At 45.6% G+C, this 18,888-nt stretch overlaps 1 protein-coding gene across 1 annotated transcript in view; it reads left to right on the forward strand.

Moving 5' to 3' along the window:
- The first annotated feature begins 244 nt into the window (after nt 1–244).
- The window catches only part of EXT1 (exostosin glycosyltransferase 1), a 177,602-nt gene continuing 158,958 nt past the window's right edge, over nt 245–18,888 (forward strand). Inside the window, exon 1 of the mRNA XM_040076923.2 lies at nt 245–1,340. Coding sequence (XP_039932857.1) covers nt 394–1,340 — 947 coding nt within the window. The 5' untranslated portion in view covers nt 245–393. The remainder of the gene's footprint in view (nt 1,341–18,888) is intronic.

Here is an 18,888-nt window from a genome sequence, read left to right on the forward strand (position 1 = left end):
CCGGGTTGGGCTGGGCTGGCGGCGCGGGGCGGAGAGGGGTGGGCGGGAGCGTGGCGGAGCCGAGCGCCGGCAGCGGCGGGAAGGCGGGAGCGGCGCTGCCCGGTGCCCGCCCCGCGCGGGGGGCCGGCCCTGAGTGCATGCGGGGCGCCCCGCCGGGCCGCCGCCGGGCCGCCGCCCGCCGCCCCTGAGACACCGGCGGCGAGAAAGTTGCGGCGGTCGCCCACATGCGCGGCCGCGGCCGGCGGCTTGGGGAACGGCGCCGAGCGGAGGTGGGCGAAGAGAGTTTGAAGCGCTCGCCGGCGGGAAGATGGCGGAGCGGAGCTGAGAGCGGCGCCCGGCGAGCTCGGGCTGCCCCCGCCTTCCTCCGCAGCCCCCCGGACCCCCGCCGGACACATGCAGGCCAAAAAACGCTACCTGACGCTGCTCTCTGCCGGCACCTGTCTTGCCCTGCTGCTCTACCTGGGAGGCGTGCGGCTGCGGGCGGCCCGGCACCCGCCGCCCGGTAGTCGGCATGGCCCGCGCCCCGGCGGCGCCGAGCGGCCCTGGCCCCGCTTCCCCGACGCCCTGCGGCCCTTCGCGCCCGCCGAGCGCCCGGGCCCCGAGGGCGGCGGGCGCGTCTCCCCCCGTCAGCGGCGGGACGCCAGCGCCGGCCTCTACCGCGGGCGCCGCTGCCGCATGGAGTCCTGTTTCGACTTCGCCCAGTGCCGGAAAAACGGCTTCAAGGTCTACGTGTACCCGCAGCAGAAGGGGGAGAAGATCGCTGAGAGCTACCAAAACGTCCTGGCCGCTATCGAGGGCTCCCGGTTCTACACATCGGACCCCGGGCAGGCCTGCCTCTTCGTCCTCAGCCTGGACACGTTGGACCGAGACCAGCTCTCGCCCCAGTATGTGCACAACCTCCGCTCCAAGGTGCAGAGCCTCCACCTGTGGAACAACGGCAGAAACCACCTGATTTTTAATTTATACTCCGGCACCTGGCCCGACTACACCGAGGATGTGGGGTTCGACATTGGCCAGGCTATGCTGGCCAAAGCCAGCATTAGTACTGAAAACTTCAGACCCAACTTTGACGTTTCTATCCCGCTCTTTTCTAAGGATCATCCTAGGACAGGAGGGGAGAAGGGATTTTTGAGGTTTAACACGATCCCTCCTCTCAGGAAGTACATGTTGGTATTCAAGGGGAAAAGGTACCTGACGGGGATAGGGTCAGACACCAGGAATGCCTTATATCACGTCCATAACGGAGAGGATGTAGTCCTCCTGACCACCTGCAAGCATGGCAAAGACTGGCAAAAGCACAAGGATTCGCGCTGCGATCGAGACAACGCCGAATACGAAAAGTAAGTGAGAGGTGTCCCTTCCCCGTGCTTGTATCCCCGGGGCATGCGGGCATGCCTCCGCTGCAGGCGGCCCTGGCCGCCGGGCAGATGTGAGCGGATGTGTGCCAGTGCGCTGGCAGTGGCCGGAGGAAAGCATTCTTCACTCCTTTGGGCGAGTCGGTGGCTTCTCCCGTCACCCGTGAGGCTGCCGGCTGGCTCTGTGCTGTCTTGGCCGGGGAGCTGGCGGGGAGGCACTGAAGGGCGATGCGGTGTCCTGCAGCCGTGGCGTTGCGTGCTCAGGGACTGATGACCTGCATCCGCAGCCCGATGGCTTTCCAAACGTTGCCAGCGGCAGAGGTGCTGTTAGAGGATACCCTGGCATTTGGCACTGCTTTTTGTCCCCCCAGCGCCTCTTAGGCCAGCTGCCCCGTGCCTTCCCTGCTCTGGGACAAAGTTTGTAGGAGTCATCAGCTCTCGCTGAGTCGCATGTGAGCCAGGCTCCCGAAGTGGTTTGGTTATTGTGGGTCATGGCTGGGATGCTCTCTCCTGAAAGCTCTGCCGGGTGTGTGACCTGTGTCTGTGTATCTTCACAGACAAGCCAGTAACTTGCCTTGCCATGTTTTTCCTCTCAGTTCAAACCAGCGCAGTATCAGTAAAGAAAGAATGAAGGAGTGTTGGCTGTGTTTGTCCTGTGTCTGAGATTCTGGTTTTTACATGTGAGGGGATACACCAGTGATGCCAGCTCAGCGTGTGCTTTCTCTGAACGCCTGGTTGCTTGCCTTTCCTCGACTTTTATTTTTATTTGTTAATAATGTCGCTGTGAAGCCAAATTTTGTCTCGCTGTACTGCTGCCCTTGTCTTCCAGTCTGCTTTTCAGGTTTGTACATATAGCTGCGGGGAAAATCGCTTCTGGGAATTACCTCCAGGATTGCGATGCTGACTAAGCCATTTGCAGCTGATTAGTTCATTTAAAAGCCGACCACCGCTATGTTTGCTGCAGAATAGGTGCCTGTATATGAAGTTTTTCACGCGAGAATATTTCCTGGGTAGCCTGAATTACACTCTGAATTAAAACAGACCAGCCGCACAGCACTGGGTGATGTGCAGTGGAGCTGCACCCAGAGCTGTCAACGGCTGGAGGGTTTTGTGGTGCACAGGGGAACGTGGGTGGAAAAATACTTCTGGAGAGCATTTGGGAAGAAACTATGTTGGCATTTATACCGGTGAAAATTTCCCACTGGCTGGCTGTTTCGCCTCCAAAACTATCCCCGGGGGTTGGGAAGAGACCAGGAAGGTCAGCATTGCAAAGTCGGGAAGCCTTAGTGAACTGCCTGGGTGAACTCTGCTCACCTTTTGGTTACTATAATTCTGCTGCAGAGGGGAAGGAAAGAGCAGTGTAATTACTCAATGGACTTTTATTGCCATTCGTTTAAAACTAATGGGTGACTGGTGGAACAATGCACACGTGGAAGTGATACAGCATCAGTGCTGGATGAACAGTACAGATACTAAGCTAAGCTCATGGTATTTGTCACCCAGGAGTCCCTTTGGCTTGTGATCTCCTTCAGGGAATACATGCTTTGGGAAAGAAGGGAGACCTGACAATTGTAGCCTTTCAGGGTGCATTGTTTTTTTGGTTTTAGATCTGAGCAATTGGAGCTAATGTACAAATGGGAAAAATCCTGGTTATTTGCTGTATACTACTAGTGTGTGTGTTGTCAAGTTGTCGTAAAATCAAACATACGTGCCTGTGGTTTCATGTGAGTCCAGTTTTTTTACAGTGATGCCATTTGGTCTAATAAAAGATAGACCTCTCCCTGTGAGTTCTGCTCCCCATAAAGTGTCTGCCGCATATCATGGGGATGGATATCGGCACATAGCAGCCCTCAGGGGGTGTGATAGCATGAACCCAGCTAGTATGCTCGGCTCTTCGTACAAAAAGCATACTTGCTGCTAGGATGCGGCTGTATCGGGGGGGCTTCAACATTTGTTGCGATGCTGCTGTTAAAAGACAGGAACTAAAAACTGATGCTGACAAGAAAATAAGATTACTCCAAGAATTGAAGCAGACTCAGTCTGTGGTCAGGCTGTTGAGGTGAAGGTGTTTGCTGTAGTGAACAGCTGCAGATGCTGCAGCTCTTTGACCCAGCATCTTACCGGAGCGAGGGCAATCCTGGCAGAGTGTGTTGCTGCCCCTTCTCACTTGTGCCTCGGTGCCGATGCACAGCAGAGTGTGCCATCTGCTGCTCTCCCAGCACCACGTCTTGCCAGGGCCTGTGTCTGCTGGCTCCTCTGTGCCTGTAGGGACTATGCCGGATCCTCCACTCCCTTTATAAAATCTGCCAGGGTTGCGTCCACAAGGTAGCATGACACAGCCGTCCAGCTGAAATGCTTCTGTGCTGATGTGTAACTCAGGTGTGAAAACTGTAGAAAGAACTCCCATTTTTCATCCCACATAATGCAGCATCTGATCATCAATGAAGCTGAAGTGATTGGAAAGAAGTGTCTCTAAATATATCTGGGCCTTGAAAACTGCACATGGAGTGGCTCTTGTGTGGCGTTTGGGGCTTGGCTTTAACAATGCATCTTCAAGGTTTTAATCCAGAAGAAGGAGAAACATACTCTCCAGGATGCATCTATTGGCACATCCATATACAATTGGGAGTTGCATATTGTGCTTTTCTGTGATGATTTTCCTATCCTCTGCTGTGATACTTACAGCACTTCATATGAAAGACAGTAGTGTAGGTGCCCTGGCCATGGAGAGCTGGCCTTGAGATACCAGTGCTTACTAGGGTGATGTATGAATGATTTGGTCTTGGTTAGAGGCCTTGCTAAGCCAGGTAAATTAGGTGACCAGATTTTAAAACATGCTAACCTTGTGTTAAAAGGATAGTGGTGTTATGATGTATTGGGCTTGGGGCTGCACAGATCACAAGCTACTTGTGATGGGGTTTCCCCTGGGGCATAACATTTGGTGTTGGGTTGACATGAGGTCCTCCTGTCTGCTGGATGTGGTGTTTCCTTTCTAGGAGATTGACAAAGCCAAGAAAGGTGACTTACTGGCCTCTGGAAAAATGTGTAGAGTGTCCTGTTTTGTTTGGGGGAAAGGAGGGATGGGCATGTATATATTTGACTATCTCTGGATTGTATTGAAAGATCCATCAGTATGTCACAGCTAATTAACTTGCATCCTAGTTATGCATCTCAGCAGATAAAGCTGAGGCAGACTAAAATGAATTACATTATCATGATTAGACTGCTAGCAAACAGGATATAAAATAAAACAAAGAAAACCTCTGGTTTTCTTTAGTGTGTTCTTGGTTGTCAGAGTTGGCCTTTGTCACCAAGCACTAGGGCAGCTGTGCTTTCTGAATTCCTCCACAATAAGATTTCAGCCTCAAGCTTTCCATTTCACGAAGGGTTAAGGGAATAAAAGCTGCTGCTGCTGAAGTTTGAAGACAGCCTCTTAAATATTTAATGACAGTCTAAATATATACATATGTACAATGTGTTTTAAACAAAGGCAGAATTCATACACAGGCTTAACTGGTTCCAAATAATTTCTTTTTGGAAGGTAATATAAATGAATGTGGATACCAAAAGAAATGGAGAAGTGTGATGTTCTAGTAAAGCCAGATGCAGAAAAGAGGTTTGCACCAAAATGAGGATCTTTCTAGTAAAGTAAAATAATGTCTGTGCCATATCCCCTGACCTGCGGCAACCTTTCCCTTGAAAGATGGAGAGGGTAGCAGTGATAGTGTCAAAAAGCATAAGGTCTCACCAGTAGCACATTCAAGGAGACTTTTTCCTCATCCATGCTTGATATCTAAAGTTAATGATGAGAACGAAGCAAAAAGGAAAAAAAAAAAAAAAAAAGGAATAGAATGGAGAAGGAAAAGTGGGAAGAATACCACTGAGACATCTCTGCAGGGCACACAGTAGCACTAGGTAGGGTTGGATGTGTACTTTTACAGGAGAATACATCCAGCTGAACACTTTCATTGATGCCTGGTACCCAGTAGCTTTACCTGGTGTGCACTCTACTGGTGGAACACGTGCCAATCACAGCTGAAACTCCCACCCTTGAAAATCGTGAGTAAAGGTTGCAGTCATGCAATAGGCACAGAATGGGAATAAAAAACAAGTTTTAGTTTTGCTTCCTTCCCACTAGGAATAAAATACGCATACTGAAAAAAAGAAATGGTAGAAGTACACACAAAGGATGACTTTGCCACTCAGCAGACTGGCATGAGAATGTGCAATAAAGCTCAGGCTTGCCAGTCTGACGTGTGATCATAATGTGAACACTCTGTGTGCATGTATGTGCACGTTTTAAACGAAGGTGAAATTCTTGCATTTTTTAATATATTGAGCTTCCGTGTATTGTACTAAGATACAAATGTAAATGCCACACTTAATTACTCACTGGATTTTTTTTTTTTTTTAATTATCTAAAAGCCTTCACAAGTCAGCTCATTTGCAGCTATTTAGGACAGGTCTGAGAAATCACCCAGGTTCAGAGCGGCTGTTGTTTAGGACGTCTGAAATGAGACGGGAGCCAGTCACTGCATCTTGTATGCAAGATGCATACAAGGCTGTTTTGTGAGCTTGGATAAAACTCAAAAACTACTGAGAGCGCTTGGGCATTTTCCCAGAGTGTCTTGGCTCCCACAGAGACCTGTCCCCACCAGACTACTTTTTAATATTGATTTTTGAGAAACTGGAAATTTGCCTGGTTTACAATACATTTATCCAAAATGCAGTAAGCAGGTAAATAACAAAGCTTAAAGGGATGTCCAAGAATATAGGACTTGCTCTACTGTATTCTTCCTTTTGCTGTCTGTATGTATTGCAGTGTCTTTATGTGCCTGTTGATGCTGATTTAATGCAAGTAGGGCCCTGTGGGGTAGGAGCTTCCAGAGGCTCCAGGCTGATGCCCTGGCAGGAGTTGGGAGCAGGGGCTAGAGGAGCATCCCTAAACTCCCAGCTGGCTGTGCAATCCTCAGCCTGGCCCTTTGCACCAGGCTCTTCCCTCTTGGTGGTAGAGCTGTGGGAGGGGTGGATCCGTGTGCGTGGAGCGTGTTCCCCGCACGAGCGGTGCTGGGCACTGCCTCGTGTGTGACCGGGTGTGTAGGGTCAGGCGCTGGCAGAGGAGCCCACCCTGCCCTTGGGCCTTAAACCAGGCACCCTCCTAATCTCAAGTAATTAAGTTTTCTTGTGGGGTGAGTTATTATTATAATTAGTTGCCCCAGGCCTTTCTGTGTCTTTCTATGAAGCATCTCATACAAGGCTGTGTGGTGACAAAGCATTACAGTGGATGGGTGATCTGGTATCCTGCAGGTGTTTTCTGCATGCAGAATGTATGTGAACACAGCTTTCACAGCTAGAGGGGCTCTGCTTTTATTTTTCCTGCCTAGGAAAATTGATCTAGGATAGTTTATCATAAATGCTTGTCATTGAAGGGACACTTGATGATAGAACAAAATTCAAAGAAAAAATTATTTGAGTCATCTTTTTAAGTAGAATTAATCTGGAAACAAGTAGTTTCAGGGGCTTGTCCCAGGTCAGAACTGAGCTAAGAGTAACAGTTCCAGCTACCTATTTCGGCAAGAGGAAGTCGTCTTGTGCCCCCAGTGAGGTGGCGTTAGCAAGAAGGTGCTGCAGAGCATCCCTTAGTGCTCCTGCCTTCTTACCCTCCCTGGCTGGGTGTTTCACAGGGGAAAGTCTGTCTTCTGCAGGACATTCTGTAGTGGCCTAAAGTTTCACTGAAACTGCTCCTAAGGGAGAGAGATGGAGTTCTCTTGTGGGTTGTGTGCAGCTGCCTGCTGCTCCCCGCTGCTTTGAGGGCGTTCTCAGCTGTGGGCCCATTTGCATCCATACATCTGTGAAGTAGTGCATCTTCCTGGGAGAATGAGATCGAACAAGAGGAGTTCCTGCTCAAGACAAACCTGAGTGAAAAGACTACTGGTCTGACTGCTGGAGATAATCCTTTTGTCCCACATACAGTCCTGGAACAGCCCACTGGAAAGTAAACCAGCAGCTGCTTGCGGGAGAGGGAAGTAAATGAAAGTGGTTGGCACAAAGCACTTATTTACTCAACAGATGTGAGTCAAGAGAATGTGCTGTAATCTGATGATTTCTGGAGTATTATCTGTGATTGTTTTCCTTTTCTGTCTGAAGGGTTTCTTTCAGAAAGTCCACAGAGTTTTGTGGTCTTGGGTAAACAAACTGTTTTGCTAACCAGAGGAGAGTAATTGGTAGGTACATGGACAGCTGTCTGGCCTGTGAATGGAGTTAGATGCTGTGTTCCAAGCTGCTAAGGTGACTGAATTCTCACGGGCTTGGCTATCTCTAGGCGATGATACAAGATTTATACTCTTGTCTCATGTTATATGGCTATTAGTTTAGCCTGTGGGAGTGTGTCAATATGTTACATATAAGGTTCTGCACCTTTCCACATTGCCAGGTATTTAGGACATGCAGGTTTCAAAACCTTCTCATGGTTTACACTGAGCAATAGATTTGATCCTCTTCCTCTGTTCCTCCAGCTACGTTATGTGAGGCTTTGTGTTGCTACTTTTTTCAATCCAAATTTCGAGAGGAAACAGGACATGTACCATCACTGTTTTGCCCTTCATTTAGGAGCCTCCTCAGTCAGCTGTAGGGAGCACTGATGCTGCATAATGCTGATACAACTCATCCCCACATCTCTGGAGAGGGGAGGGAGCTGTGGCAGGAGGAGCCTGTGACACCAGGTGTGCATAGGAGCAATTAAAGATCCCAGCCAGAGAATGGTGGGAGTCCTTTCTTCCACTTACACAACAAATTCTAATTTATAATAGTTGACAGCCGCACATGCGAAGAAACTATCGTAGTATTGAGGCACGGGTACCACATAGCCTGGGAGGGTGTTTGAAACTAGTTTAAGAAATTAATTCCAAATGAGAACAAAAGAGAAGAGATTCATTTCACGTGAGAAGAGGGAAGTAGTGTTTTAAGAAATACAGGCCCTATCGCAGCAAAATGTTGTGTCTTAACTGTTTTGCTGGAAAAAAAATGGTATGAATGCTGCCAGGCTGATAGCTTTCCAAGTGCAATCTAACCTCCTAAAATGTTATAATTTCTTAGAATAAGAAAACATAACTGTAAGCCAGTCAGGAAGGATAGGCCTCCTTGATAACAGGATAAAGAAGAGACCATTTTCTTTAAACATCTGGTGATTCCACACTTGTCTCTCCCACCAACTCTTGAGATTTAGCTTCAGTTTTTCGTGTGGTTTAGTACTGTCTCCTTGGCCAGGAGGCTAGGTGGGCGTTCTCTGAAAGGTGGTATGGTGGGATGTTTGTGTTGGCTAAATCAGGCTCCCATTTCATACTCCGGTAAGACAGAATTCTCAACCCTCATGCAGTCCCTGGGAGAAGTGAGGTGCTGGCAGGGCTATTGCAGGAGCTCCTGCCTTCTCCTTCCTGTATGTGGTCTCAAGACCTCAGTCCGACAGCCAGGATTGCCACTGGCGACCATGGTTACATTTCCATATGCTTTTAAAATGGAAAGAAGTCCTTGCTTTTCCTAAGCATTTTGAGGGTTTACTTTAGTGCTTTATAATGTTTAGTGCCTCTGTAAAACTGAAATTCTACTCTTTTGTGTTTTCTGTATCCCCTTCTCAGGAAGCATCAGTGAGAGTAGGTTGAAAATGATTTTTCCAGTAAAAGGTGACAGTTGTCAGAAGCAGTATAAAGCAGCTCTTCTCTGTGTGTCTGGTAAAGGCAAATAGCTTCTAAAGCTTTTTTGGGGTTTGACTTGTCCTGGGTCAGACATGTTTGGTATATGAACCTTTTAACTCTCCTTGCTTCACTCAGCTATGACCAAAGACCGCTGCTTTTCCAGGCGCTGAAGCACTGTCGTTCCTGATCACTCCTCCAAGGGCTCCTGTGGAGCAGTTAGCAAATTTAGTAGAACCTCTTCAAGTTGACTTATTTCTCCACACACTCCACGATGGTTTCTATTCCAGAAATACATGAAAACAAAATAATTCTTGGGTTCCTAAGTGAATTTCCCATTTATTCACTCTTTCTCCTCTAGTATCCTCTTTGTGTTTATGAATGAAACAGAATTAGGGCTAATTTAGTTGATTGACTGCAAAACGAAAGTGTTCAATGTTAAGAATGGGAAACGAGAAGGCCTTTCTGAAATGTTACTTCTTTACATAATTGTAATAGATTATAATTATATCTTTGGTTGTTTAGCAGTGGATTTGCTGTAAACACGGTAGTGGGAGATCTCTTGTTGCTCACTTGTGTCACTTCGAGTCCCAGTGATGTCTCATTGATGGCCATACCAGCATCTCTAACATCATTTTCTCTTCGGGCAGGATGATGTGCTGCAGAGAATGCAATCTTCAGTTCCCTTCCCAGCTCCTCCTACAAAATTACAGCTGGTCGATATGGCCATGTCAGACTGTTGACACAAATCAATAAGATCAATCATTCTTCAGCTCCTAAACAAAATTGAGAGCGTGATGCTGACGGCCTGTGCATAGCAGTAAATTCCTAAAGGAAAATCGCATACTGTGGTGTTTGAGCATATTCGTGGGGGATTCTGTCCCGTTAATAATTAGTTCTCTGAGGCTGTAAAAGGCAGCATGATAGAAATAGTTTGCTAGAGCTGCAGTGTGTGTTATGACCCCTGCAGCCTTCAGGCTGATGGAAACATCACCTGACCAACAGCAGTGTGGGAGACAGAGGAGTGTGGCACTGTTTGGGTAGGAATCCTGTTTTTCTTCATTCTCCCAGAAGGTCTTGACTTCTGATACTGTTTTTTGCCTGGCAAATAATTGCAGACATTATATCAGAATACCTGGTGCAGTCAGGTAGTTCAGTGTGTTACTACCAGAAAGTCTATCAGAATTGTCGTTTTTTTAGTTTTTTAGAATAAATTCAGAGGCTGCTTCTGAAAATCTGAATATTTGTCTGAAGGGAAGGACAAACTTTTGTTGTAATGTCTGAGTTTATATCTCGGAAGGCTTGTTTTGGTGTGTCTGCTTGTTTGGTGTGTCAGCTGCTTCAGGAAGATAAACACATGAATGTTTAATCTTACGCGTTTGCCACCAACCATTGTGCTGGGTGCTAGCAGATTTTTCTTTTAATTAAATACATTTTATCTAATCCTAATGGGAAACATAATTATAGGATTTATTTTTTTAATACTGTGATTTCAGAATTATTTTATAAAGAAGAATAACGCTTCCCCCTTAAGGGTGGTTTAAAAATCAGCAAAGAAAATAGAAAAAACCTAAAGTGTACTTTGCTAAAAGTAATAAATCTCAGACAAGATGCAAAAAAAAAAAGCAGCTGAAATGTTGGAGCTGCAATAAAGCTGAAAATTAATGATCAGTAGGTTGCTGCTGCAAGAGAGAGTGAATGCATTATGGATTTGAGGAGATGCCTATAGCTTATTAAATGCCAGCAAATTTTTGCATAAGCAGTAGAAAACCCTGATCAGAAATTGTAAAACAGCGTGAACTGCAGCTGGAAGATCCGCAAAGGGTGTGTGCACCATGTGTATGGTTGAAACATAAGAAGGTGCTTTGTAGGATCATGGTCTAAAGTTGCATGCTAAGCTCCTTTAGTTTCCCATCTGAGATATTTAAATGTTTCAGTAAGGCATGAGTGTAGTCGCAGGAAGGGATTTATCATACTTTACAAAGAAGGTGTGTATGACTGTTTAAAATAATTTAAAACAAATAACATTCCTTCACCCTTCCACACTCCCTTACAGTTTTGTTTTTTTTTTCTCTAAACCCAAAAGCATAGACTACTGCTTGAATTGTAATGGAATAATATATCAAGTGAGTGATCACATCAGGCATGGACACTTACCAAATCACAGCGAGATAACTGTGAATAACTCTCTAGTTTCAACAATTTGCATGGCCATTAACAATTGATGGGTTTCCCTTAGAACCGCATTATCTATGGCAGCAGGATCTATTCCTGTGCACTACTCCTGCATACTAAGTGCCAGACAAATTCTCAAAACTGAGGACAATAAAAAATCTGATAGCAGCAAGGTGAATGAAGCAGGTGGGAATTTCAAGGCGACATTTTTTGAAGATAGGAAAATATTTCAGGCAGTCGTGCATTTTCATAACTGTTCTTCATCCCCCTTCCCTGCCTACTTCTTTTACTACAGTTCGGCAAGTTTTAATTCAAGCTGGTGTTAGGTTTCTCTTCACTGCTTGGCATCACTTGAGGCTTGATAGTCAGTCTGGCCTGTGGATCAGTTAAAGTAAGATTTTAAAATACTTTCTGTTACAGTTTTGTGTTGGACCGTTGTCTTCAGAAGCTTTTATGCATATTTGACAAAAAGATAAAAATGGCACTGAATTTAGCTGTCCTAGATTGTTGGGTGACTTTTGTGGGAGTCATTTCAAGCAGATGCCAATGATGTGCCTTCCTTATTAGAATCATGCCACCATTTTAATAAGTGTGCAACGCATCCCTTATTTCTAGTGCTTTCATCTCTGCCTGACAGCATGTCAGTTCTTTCCAGATTCCTCTACCAAGCTGACTTTTCCAGCCCCAAATCTTTCTCTTTTTATTTCTCTCTCACCCTCTCCCCCTTTCTTCTCACGGCACTGTTGTTGTGGCAAGATGAAAGCAGCTGAGTGAAGCGGTGGTGGGGAAAGCTCAGGTAATAGAAGTGCACCAGCGGCTGGAGCTGTGTGAAGGCAGGTGGGTGACACATCAAAGTCAGAGGTACGTGTGCTTGCTGCTCTCACCTCTCCTTGTAAATGACCCCCCTGCCATAAACAGAGTTCCTGGGGTTAATTTATGAGTTCACACGCACACGAATGCAATTACTTTTCTATGGCCTTCCCAAAGAGACCAGTAATAAAATCTTAGCTTTGTTCCCTGGAATACAGCTTCTGCAGATGTGCGTGTAAGGAGACAAATACCTGAGCAGGAGGTGGTGTTGATAGCAGGAGGTGGTTGTTCACCTTCAGCTGAGGGTGAAGCCCATCACCTTATGGTCCCATCTGGCTGTAAGTGTTGTTTCAGGGTCACTGTAGGCAGGATGAGAGCTGGAAGGTCTGAGCAGTGTCTGGTTGTCCTCAGCTGGGCCTTGCGTGGTCAGAGACCCTGAGAATGCGCTGTCAAGGGACCCCTTGGCTGGGGCAGGCAGCACCCCTTGCTCGGCCACATGTGGATGCTGCTTCCTGAGCTCTGCACCCAGTGTGAGGGCTTCAGGTCCCCTCAGCTCAGTAGAACCCCAAACTCCCACTCATCTCTTACTCCATGCATGTCTCTTGACATAGAGCTAACTATGGGGCTGGCTATTATCTCAGCTGTTGCTCCTCCTCACATCCTCCTTTGTCTTTGCTGTGGAGCTCAGCAGTTGAGCACCCCAAGGTCTGGGTTGACTCTTGCTCTGTGTTTGTGCAGGGGGACCTGGTCCTTGTCTTAACTGTTTTCACTGAAGGTGTCAAGAAATCCTTGCACTCTGCTCCTGCCGTTTTTGACAAGACTCATCCTCACTGTGCTGATGCCTATTTCAGTTACTGAGAACCAAGATAACCAGGGCACTTGACTCTTGTCTTTCTGTATCACAGCATTACTGAACTGCAGTGAAAACAGGTTTTCATCTTTTGTTTTATTAGCTATTTCTGATGGCCTCTAATAATAACGCTTTCTAGCAAAGTTTTTTTACTCTTTCATTTTTAATGAAAATTCTTTATGACACAGGTCATTGTAAAATATTTCACAGTGAAACTGTGTGTGTTTTTTGAGTGTAAAACTGGTAGTTTAAGAATTTTGAGACAGTGGTGTGATCCCTGGGCACCCTGTTGGTGTAGTTACTGGTTGTAGCAATAGTTCTTTAACTTTGGTCTCAGGGTAACCATGTTTCACGATAATCAATGCACTGATTACTGTAATTGCAGCTTGTGGTACCGTGGTCTTGCAATTAATTGGCTGGGCCAATAAAGTACGTAATTTAACAAATATTTGTCAGCAAACTTGATTAGGAAGTAGGTTGAGGATATGCACTGGTGGAGGATAATAGAAGACACCCATTCTTAGCTTTGATAAATAGAACAGATGGAAACCTGAAAATGAGCAGCAAAGTATGGATACCATCCCACTGCTGTTTACCTTGCATTTATTACTGTACCATGTCTTAAAAAATATCTCTCCTTAAAATAAAATTGGAACTTGACTCGCCACTGCAATGAGATCCTGTGTACAAAATTTCAGGAAAGTTGGTTGTGTTTTACTGTCCTTAGGGAACTGTATCCCATTTTTGCTTGTTATTGGTCATGTTTTGTGTGCCTCCCTCTGGTTGTGTCCACTTGTTTCAGATGCATGTTCTTCATCTCAGGTGCAAAGGCCTGTCCTGCACCCTCTGTCAGGCTATTTGGGAGTGGTTTTTATTAGTCTGGCAAGTTAACAGTAAAAGGGTATGTGAGGTTTTGGATGGTTGTTTTAAGGCTGCCAGAAATCCCTTTACACCTCCTTGCCATCTCTCCTCTCTTTCTCCATCTTTATTCCGTCTTTAAGAACTTGACTTTTATTTGCAGGTTTTCCTGGCTGAGTACATTAGTGTCTCTTTAACAAAAGTAATATTAAATCCTGCTTACCTCACCACTCATGGGGTTTTTTTGTTTTTGGGTTTTTTTTTAAACCTTTTGGTTATCTGCAAAGTTTGGCATTAAGAGAAATGTGTTAGGAGCCTTGGTCAGAGAGCTCCTGCCCTGAGCAGTAGGCTGATGAGTGGCTGCTCCTCCTGTAGGAGCTTGGAGGGGAGGGGGTCTTCCAGTTCATCCTTTTTTTTCCCTACCTGCTGGTTCTGCTGGTTTCCAACAGTATTAATTTTTATGCGTTTATTGTATTTAATTAAAAGCAGGGCTGCTTACAGCAATGCTTGTGGAGATTCTGCCTCTCCCCCAAATGCAACAAATAGGCATCTGGTATTTGTTTTGTATAACACAATCCTCATAAAACGAAAAGTAATAAAACATAATTATCTGTAAAGGCTTGTTTTATAAGACTAGGAATGAGCTTGTTCCTGCCTTGTTTGTCTAGTTTTAAGATGGTTTTAGCCCCTCTCCAGATTAACAGAGAATCAGTTATTAGTGTTTTAAACCCTGATGTACAAAGGTAGAAGGTGGTGTGAATGCATGCACAGGATAGCACTACTGGATCTCTAGAGGTGAGAATATTCTTTATGTTCCTTTTCGAAGTGTTTCCCTTACAAACAATGGGGTTTATTTGAAAGCTTCGTTAAAGTAAAAAGGAAGAAAATCTGTGGGCCACACAGGTTCAGTATTTGAGCTGTAGGCCTTAATGTTGGGTTTGAGTCCTTTCTGCGCGCTGCTCATCCTTAGCAGTACGAAGGACAAGTGTTGTGGGTCCACACTCATGCTTGGATGTGTGTAGGATTCCTTGATTTGGCCCTCACTGCATTAATGAACAGACTTTAACTGCATGTATCTTCATTTCTCAGAGCATTGCTGGCTTGATCCACCTCCAGCGGTTGTCAGGACTCCCAACATAGGATTCAGCAGTTTTGAAGAGCTAATTATACTCATTTCACCTTAGATTTGCTGCTTGCTATTTGTTTGTAGGCAACTGTGCCATTTTGCTTGCCTTTGGCTTGATGTAACTCTGCAAAGCCCTGCCTACCACCACATGCTAGCAGTATATTTTTCTGGGAAAAAGTGAAACCAGACCATTTAAACTAATTAGATAGTAAGGTGAGACATGCAAGTGGCTTATGGCTGTCTAAAGATGATGTGTGAAAATCAAATCCTTTTAGAAGACTCACAGTCCAAACTTACTCCTTTTTTATTTTTCTTTAAAATAGTAGTAAGCAAGAATCCACTTTTTTTGTAATGAAAGCTGAAAGCTGTGGGGAGGAACGCACCTTCAACTTCAGAATACTTTGCAATATGTTTGCTTCAATCCTGGTCTTCTGTGCACAATTAATTAAAGTGACAGAAGAGAGCTTTGCTCAGCTTATATGTGAATTGTAGCTTTCTCAAAACCAGATATGACTTAGGTATTGCTTTCTCTCTGCACGACAAGCCTTGTAATTTTCAATCTTGATGAGTGGCAGCTTTTGTTCTGCGAGTCTCAGAACAATGGGGTTGTGAGCACATAACAAATTGACAAATGATAGCACTTTGGAGAGAAGAATCTTCTTCAAGTGCCTCATTCCGTGCATATTTTTTTCTGCAGAGGCTGCCTTGATGCAGCCCAGAGGTGGAGAACCATTGCTGGGGCAAGGAGATGCTCCACCAGCAAGTCCTGCTTTCTGGGCAGCAGCAGTGCCTGGGCACAGCCATGTGCTGAGCTGCTGCTTCCGTGTATTGAAGTAATTTCCTTGAAATACATTTTCCTTGAAATATGCTTTTTATTCATCATATCTGGGGATACTGGTGTAATCTGCTCATTGCTGACTTCAGTTGTTTAACAGCACTGTTGTGGCTGCTCTGAGTCCTCAGCCAGAGCACGGCCAGCAGCAGCAGGGGAGGTGTTGGGAGGCACCCGACTGCCTTATGTGATGTTGCTTTTCATGGCCAGAAGTCTTTGATCTATTCAAACAGAAGCTTGAGAAGTGGGGGATGGATGCCACATTGCAGGCTGATGTGTAAATGCATCCTTTTGCACCAAAGTCTCTTTTAACCTTAAAGCTAAATGTGCCGTGTATGTCAGAGGCTGCAGAGTCCAGCTACAAGTCAAATGGTTTGAGGTGTTTGTCATCTCCACACAGTATATAATGTTCCATTTACTTTCTCTTGCAAGGTTTGGAATTCAACTGTTGTATTTTTTGTCCAGGGTATTGCTCCACTTAGGTGTTGAGTAGGGGGATATCTCCCTGGAAAGTTTACTGATCCTTAATTCATTATTGTCTCCAGAATATTCTGAGACCAGTGTTGCTTTGCATTCACAGCATCAGGATTGAATTTAAAAGTTTGGATGACTTCTGATTCAGACTTCTTATTTCTCAGGAATAATTGGGTTTCGCTTTACCAGTGCAAATGAAGTGAAGCCTTTAGCTTCAGCCCTGCTATCAGTGTGGCATGGACTTATTATTTGTTCTCTTACCCATTGTGTGCAGAGTGATCGCTTTTGGCACATTTTCTTTTAAATGCAAGGTAAAGTGAAATCCTGTTATTTGCACACATCCTGTGGCACGCATCTTCAAAGCATCCAGGCAACCTTTATGTAGATGACACTTTTAACTCAAACTTTTCCATCGTTTTGAGTGTGGTCCTGTGAAAAGAAGCAGGATGAAAAAGGAAGGGAAGAAAGGGCTGGCTTGAACTCTCTTTGAGCAGCTTGAGTCACTTGTAAGATTCTTTGTAGGAAGTATGACACACACTGAAGATCTCTGCTCCCTTACACTTAAAACATCGACTTCAAACTATTCCATGTTTTTCCTTTGAGCTTGGGCAGATAGGGGATCTCCTGGCTCTGCTGGAGTTCCTAGTAAATCTATCAGGAAAGGTGGATTTCAGAGCTTCTACAATCCTGCACCAAGCAGTGGACTTCCTTGTATGGTTCTTGGCTCCAGGCTCAGGTGGATGAGTGGTCTGCAGCTGTAGCTGTGGGAGGTATGTGTGTTCTGACAGCTTTTGAGTTCAACTGTACTCAGAAAACAAGAGCTGAATGGAAGACTTGGAAGGAGTCTTCCAAGGAAGGAGTAAAGTCTTGCAAGGAAGAGGTAAAGCTTACTCTAAGGAGATTTTTTGAATAAAAGTGTGTCTGTGGGGTCAGGCGTGACCATGACCCATCAATGGTGCAGATGGAGCAGGCATCACTACCACATGATCTCCAGTTGGGAATTGGTCTCCAAAGCCAAGGTCCCTGAGATATGCTTCACAAGAAATGCTGTGGCCCCAGACTTTGTGTGAGGATGGATGTAATCTCTTAGAGTAGTTCTGCTTCAGATAAATTGAGCAAGCATCCTCCAGGCAGGAGGCAGGGCCAGTGCAAACATCACACCATGTGCTTTGGCAGAAATGGGATTGGTGTCCTCATGCTTGATAGTTACTGAATTGGGGCTGTGGGTGATTAGTATGGTGCATGATCAAAAGGAACAAGGTGGTGGTGTAGGTCAGTGTACACAACAAAACAATCACAATTCCCCCCTCCCCATCAACAGGCAGGAAGCACAAATCTCACTCTGCCACTCTGGCCTGGTGCTGGGGAACATGTTGCGTTCCCTAGCCGACTCTTAAGAGGATGAGGGTGTTTGTAGGACTGATGGCAGAAGCAAGGGACTGTGTTTTGGGGAGAATAAAAGGTAGTGTTTCTGTGCTTTGCATTTACTGGAAGGTGATTCCTTTGGGCTCTCATTGCATTCAGGGTGTCAGTCCAAATACAGGTGACCATGATGGCGTCTTCCCACATGTAGTTGAGTTGGCCCAGAGGAGCAGGCTGAAGGGAAGGGTGGAAGGGATGGGGGAAGCATTGTATGCCATTGTTGCCCCAGGTGCTGGGTTTTAGGAGGTGGCAGCCCCAAGCAGCTCACTGAGATATCCCTGGAAGCTGATACAGAACAGGAAATGAAGCTCAGGTTTCTCAAGACTCCTGTTGCCAGATCCCCTTCTGCATATTCATGCCACACCTCTGGTCTTTATCCATAGCTGAGCATGAGTGTGTAGCAATAGTAGGACAGTGACTGTAGCTGTTTCTTAGGGAATGCTAAAAGGGAAAAGTTGGGAATGGCCTGGATAAATATTTAAACGGTGGGGAGAAAGGTTCCAGATTTTTGTGTTTGAATGCTTAGGAGAGTTAAGTGAAAGCTTCCTGTTACAAGGTAAGGCAACTATGTTCCTAGCCAGAGGTTGGGTTTGGGGTTTCTTTATTATTATTATTAAAGGCCAGCTGTTTATATAATCTTGACTTAAGTTCTGTGCTACAGAAGGCTAAAATCATTATCTAGGACTTCATGATTAATGTTCAGTTTGCTTGTAATGAGGGTACTGCTGGTGAATATCCCCATGCAGTGATTTCTTTATTTGACTTTATGTCCGTGGATTGGTCATGAAAGCTTAGATGCATATTGACTACTCTCATCTTGACTATTTTTAATTACAGGGCAGTAAGAGTCAAGTGGGATAGCATTTCAGGTGGTTGGTGTGGGAATAAAGTGACGTGGTTAACTGAACCCTGGTAGCTCACTTTTGACAGTGGTGAGAGGTTACTACATTGCATGGGAGAAGCTGCCAAAGGAATACTACAGTGCAGTTAAGTGGGACTGTTAGTGACATGACTGAGTGAATTCATTAGTGGCAGTGGTGTATTCTTGTATCTGCTTTTCCTTACAACTGCTGGGGGAAGATACTCAGGTGAAACATGACCTGTGGGAAGAAGGAAGGAGGAAAAGAGACTCCGAAGATCTGGTGCTGAAATGCAGCTGTTTCCGGGATGGGTTTTACTGAATACTGGTAGTTTGCTGTCAGAGTGATGTACTCCTGATGAAACATCATCATGTAGGTGCTGTCTCTGTGCATCTGCTTGTTGGGTAGGTTGGAAACAAGTGGAGGAAAGGGCAGACG

This window comes from Hirundo rustica, chromosome 1 (genome assembly GCF_015227805.2).
Source record: "Hirundo rustica isolate bHirRus1 chromosome 1, bHirRus1.pri.v3, whole genome shotgun sequence".
Lineage (NCBI taxonomy): Eukaryota > Metazoa > Chordata > Aves > Passeriformes > Hirundinidae > Hirundo > Hirundo rustica.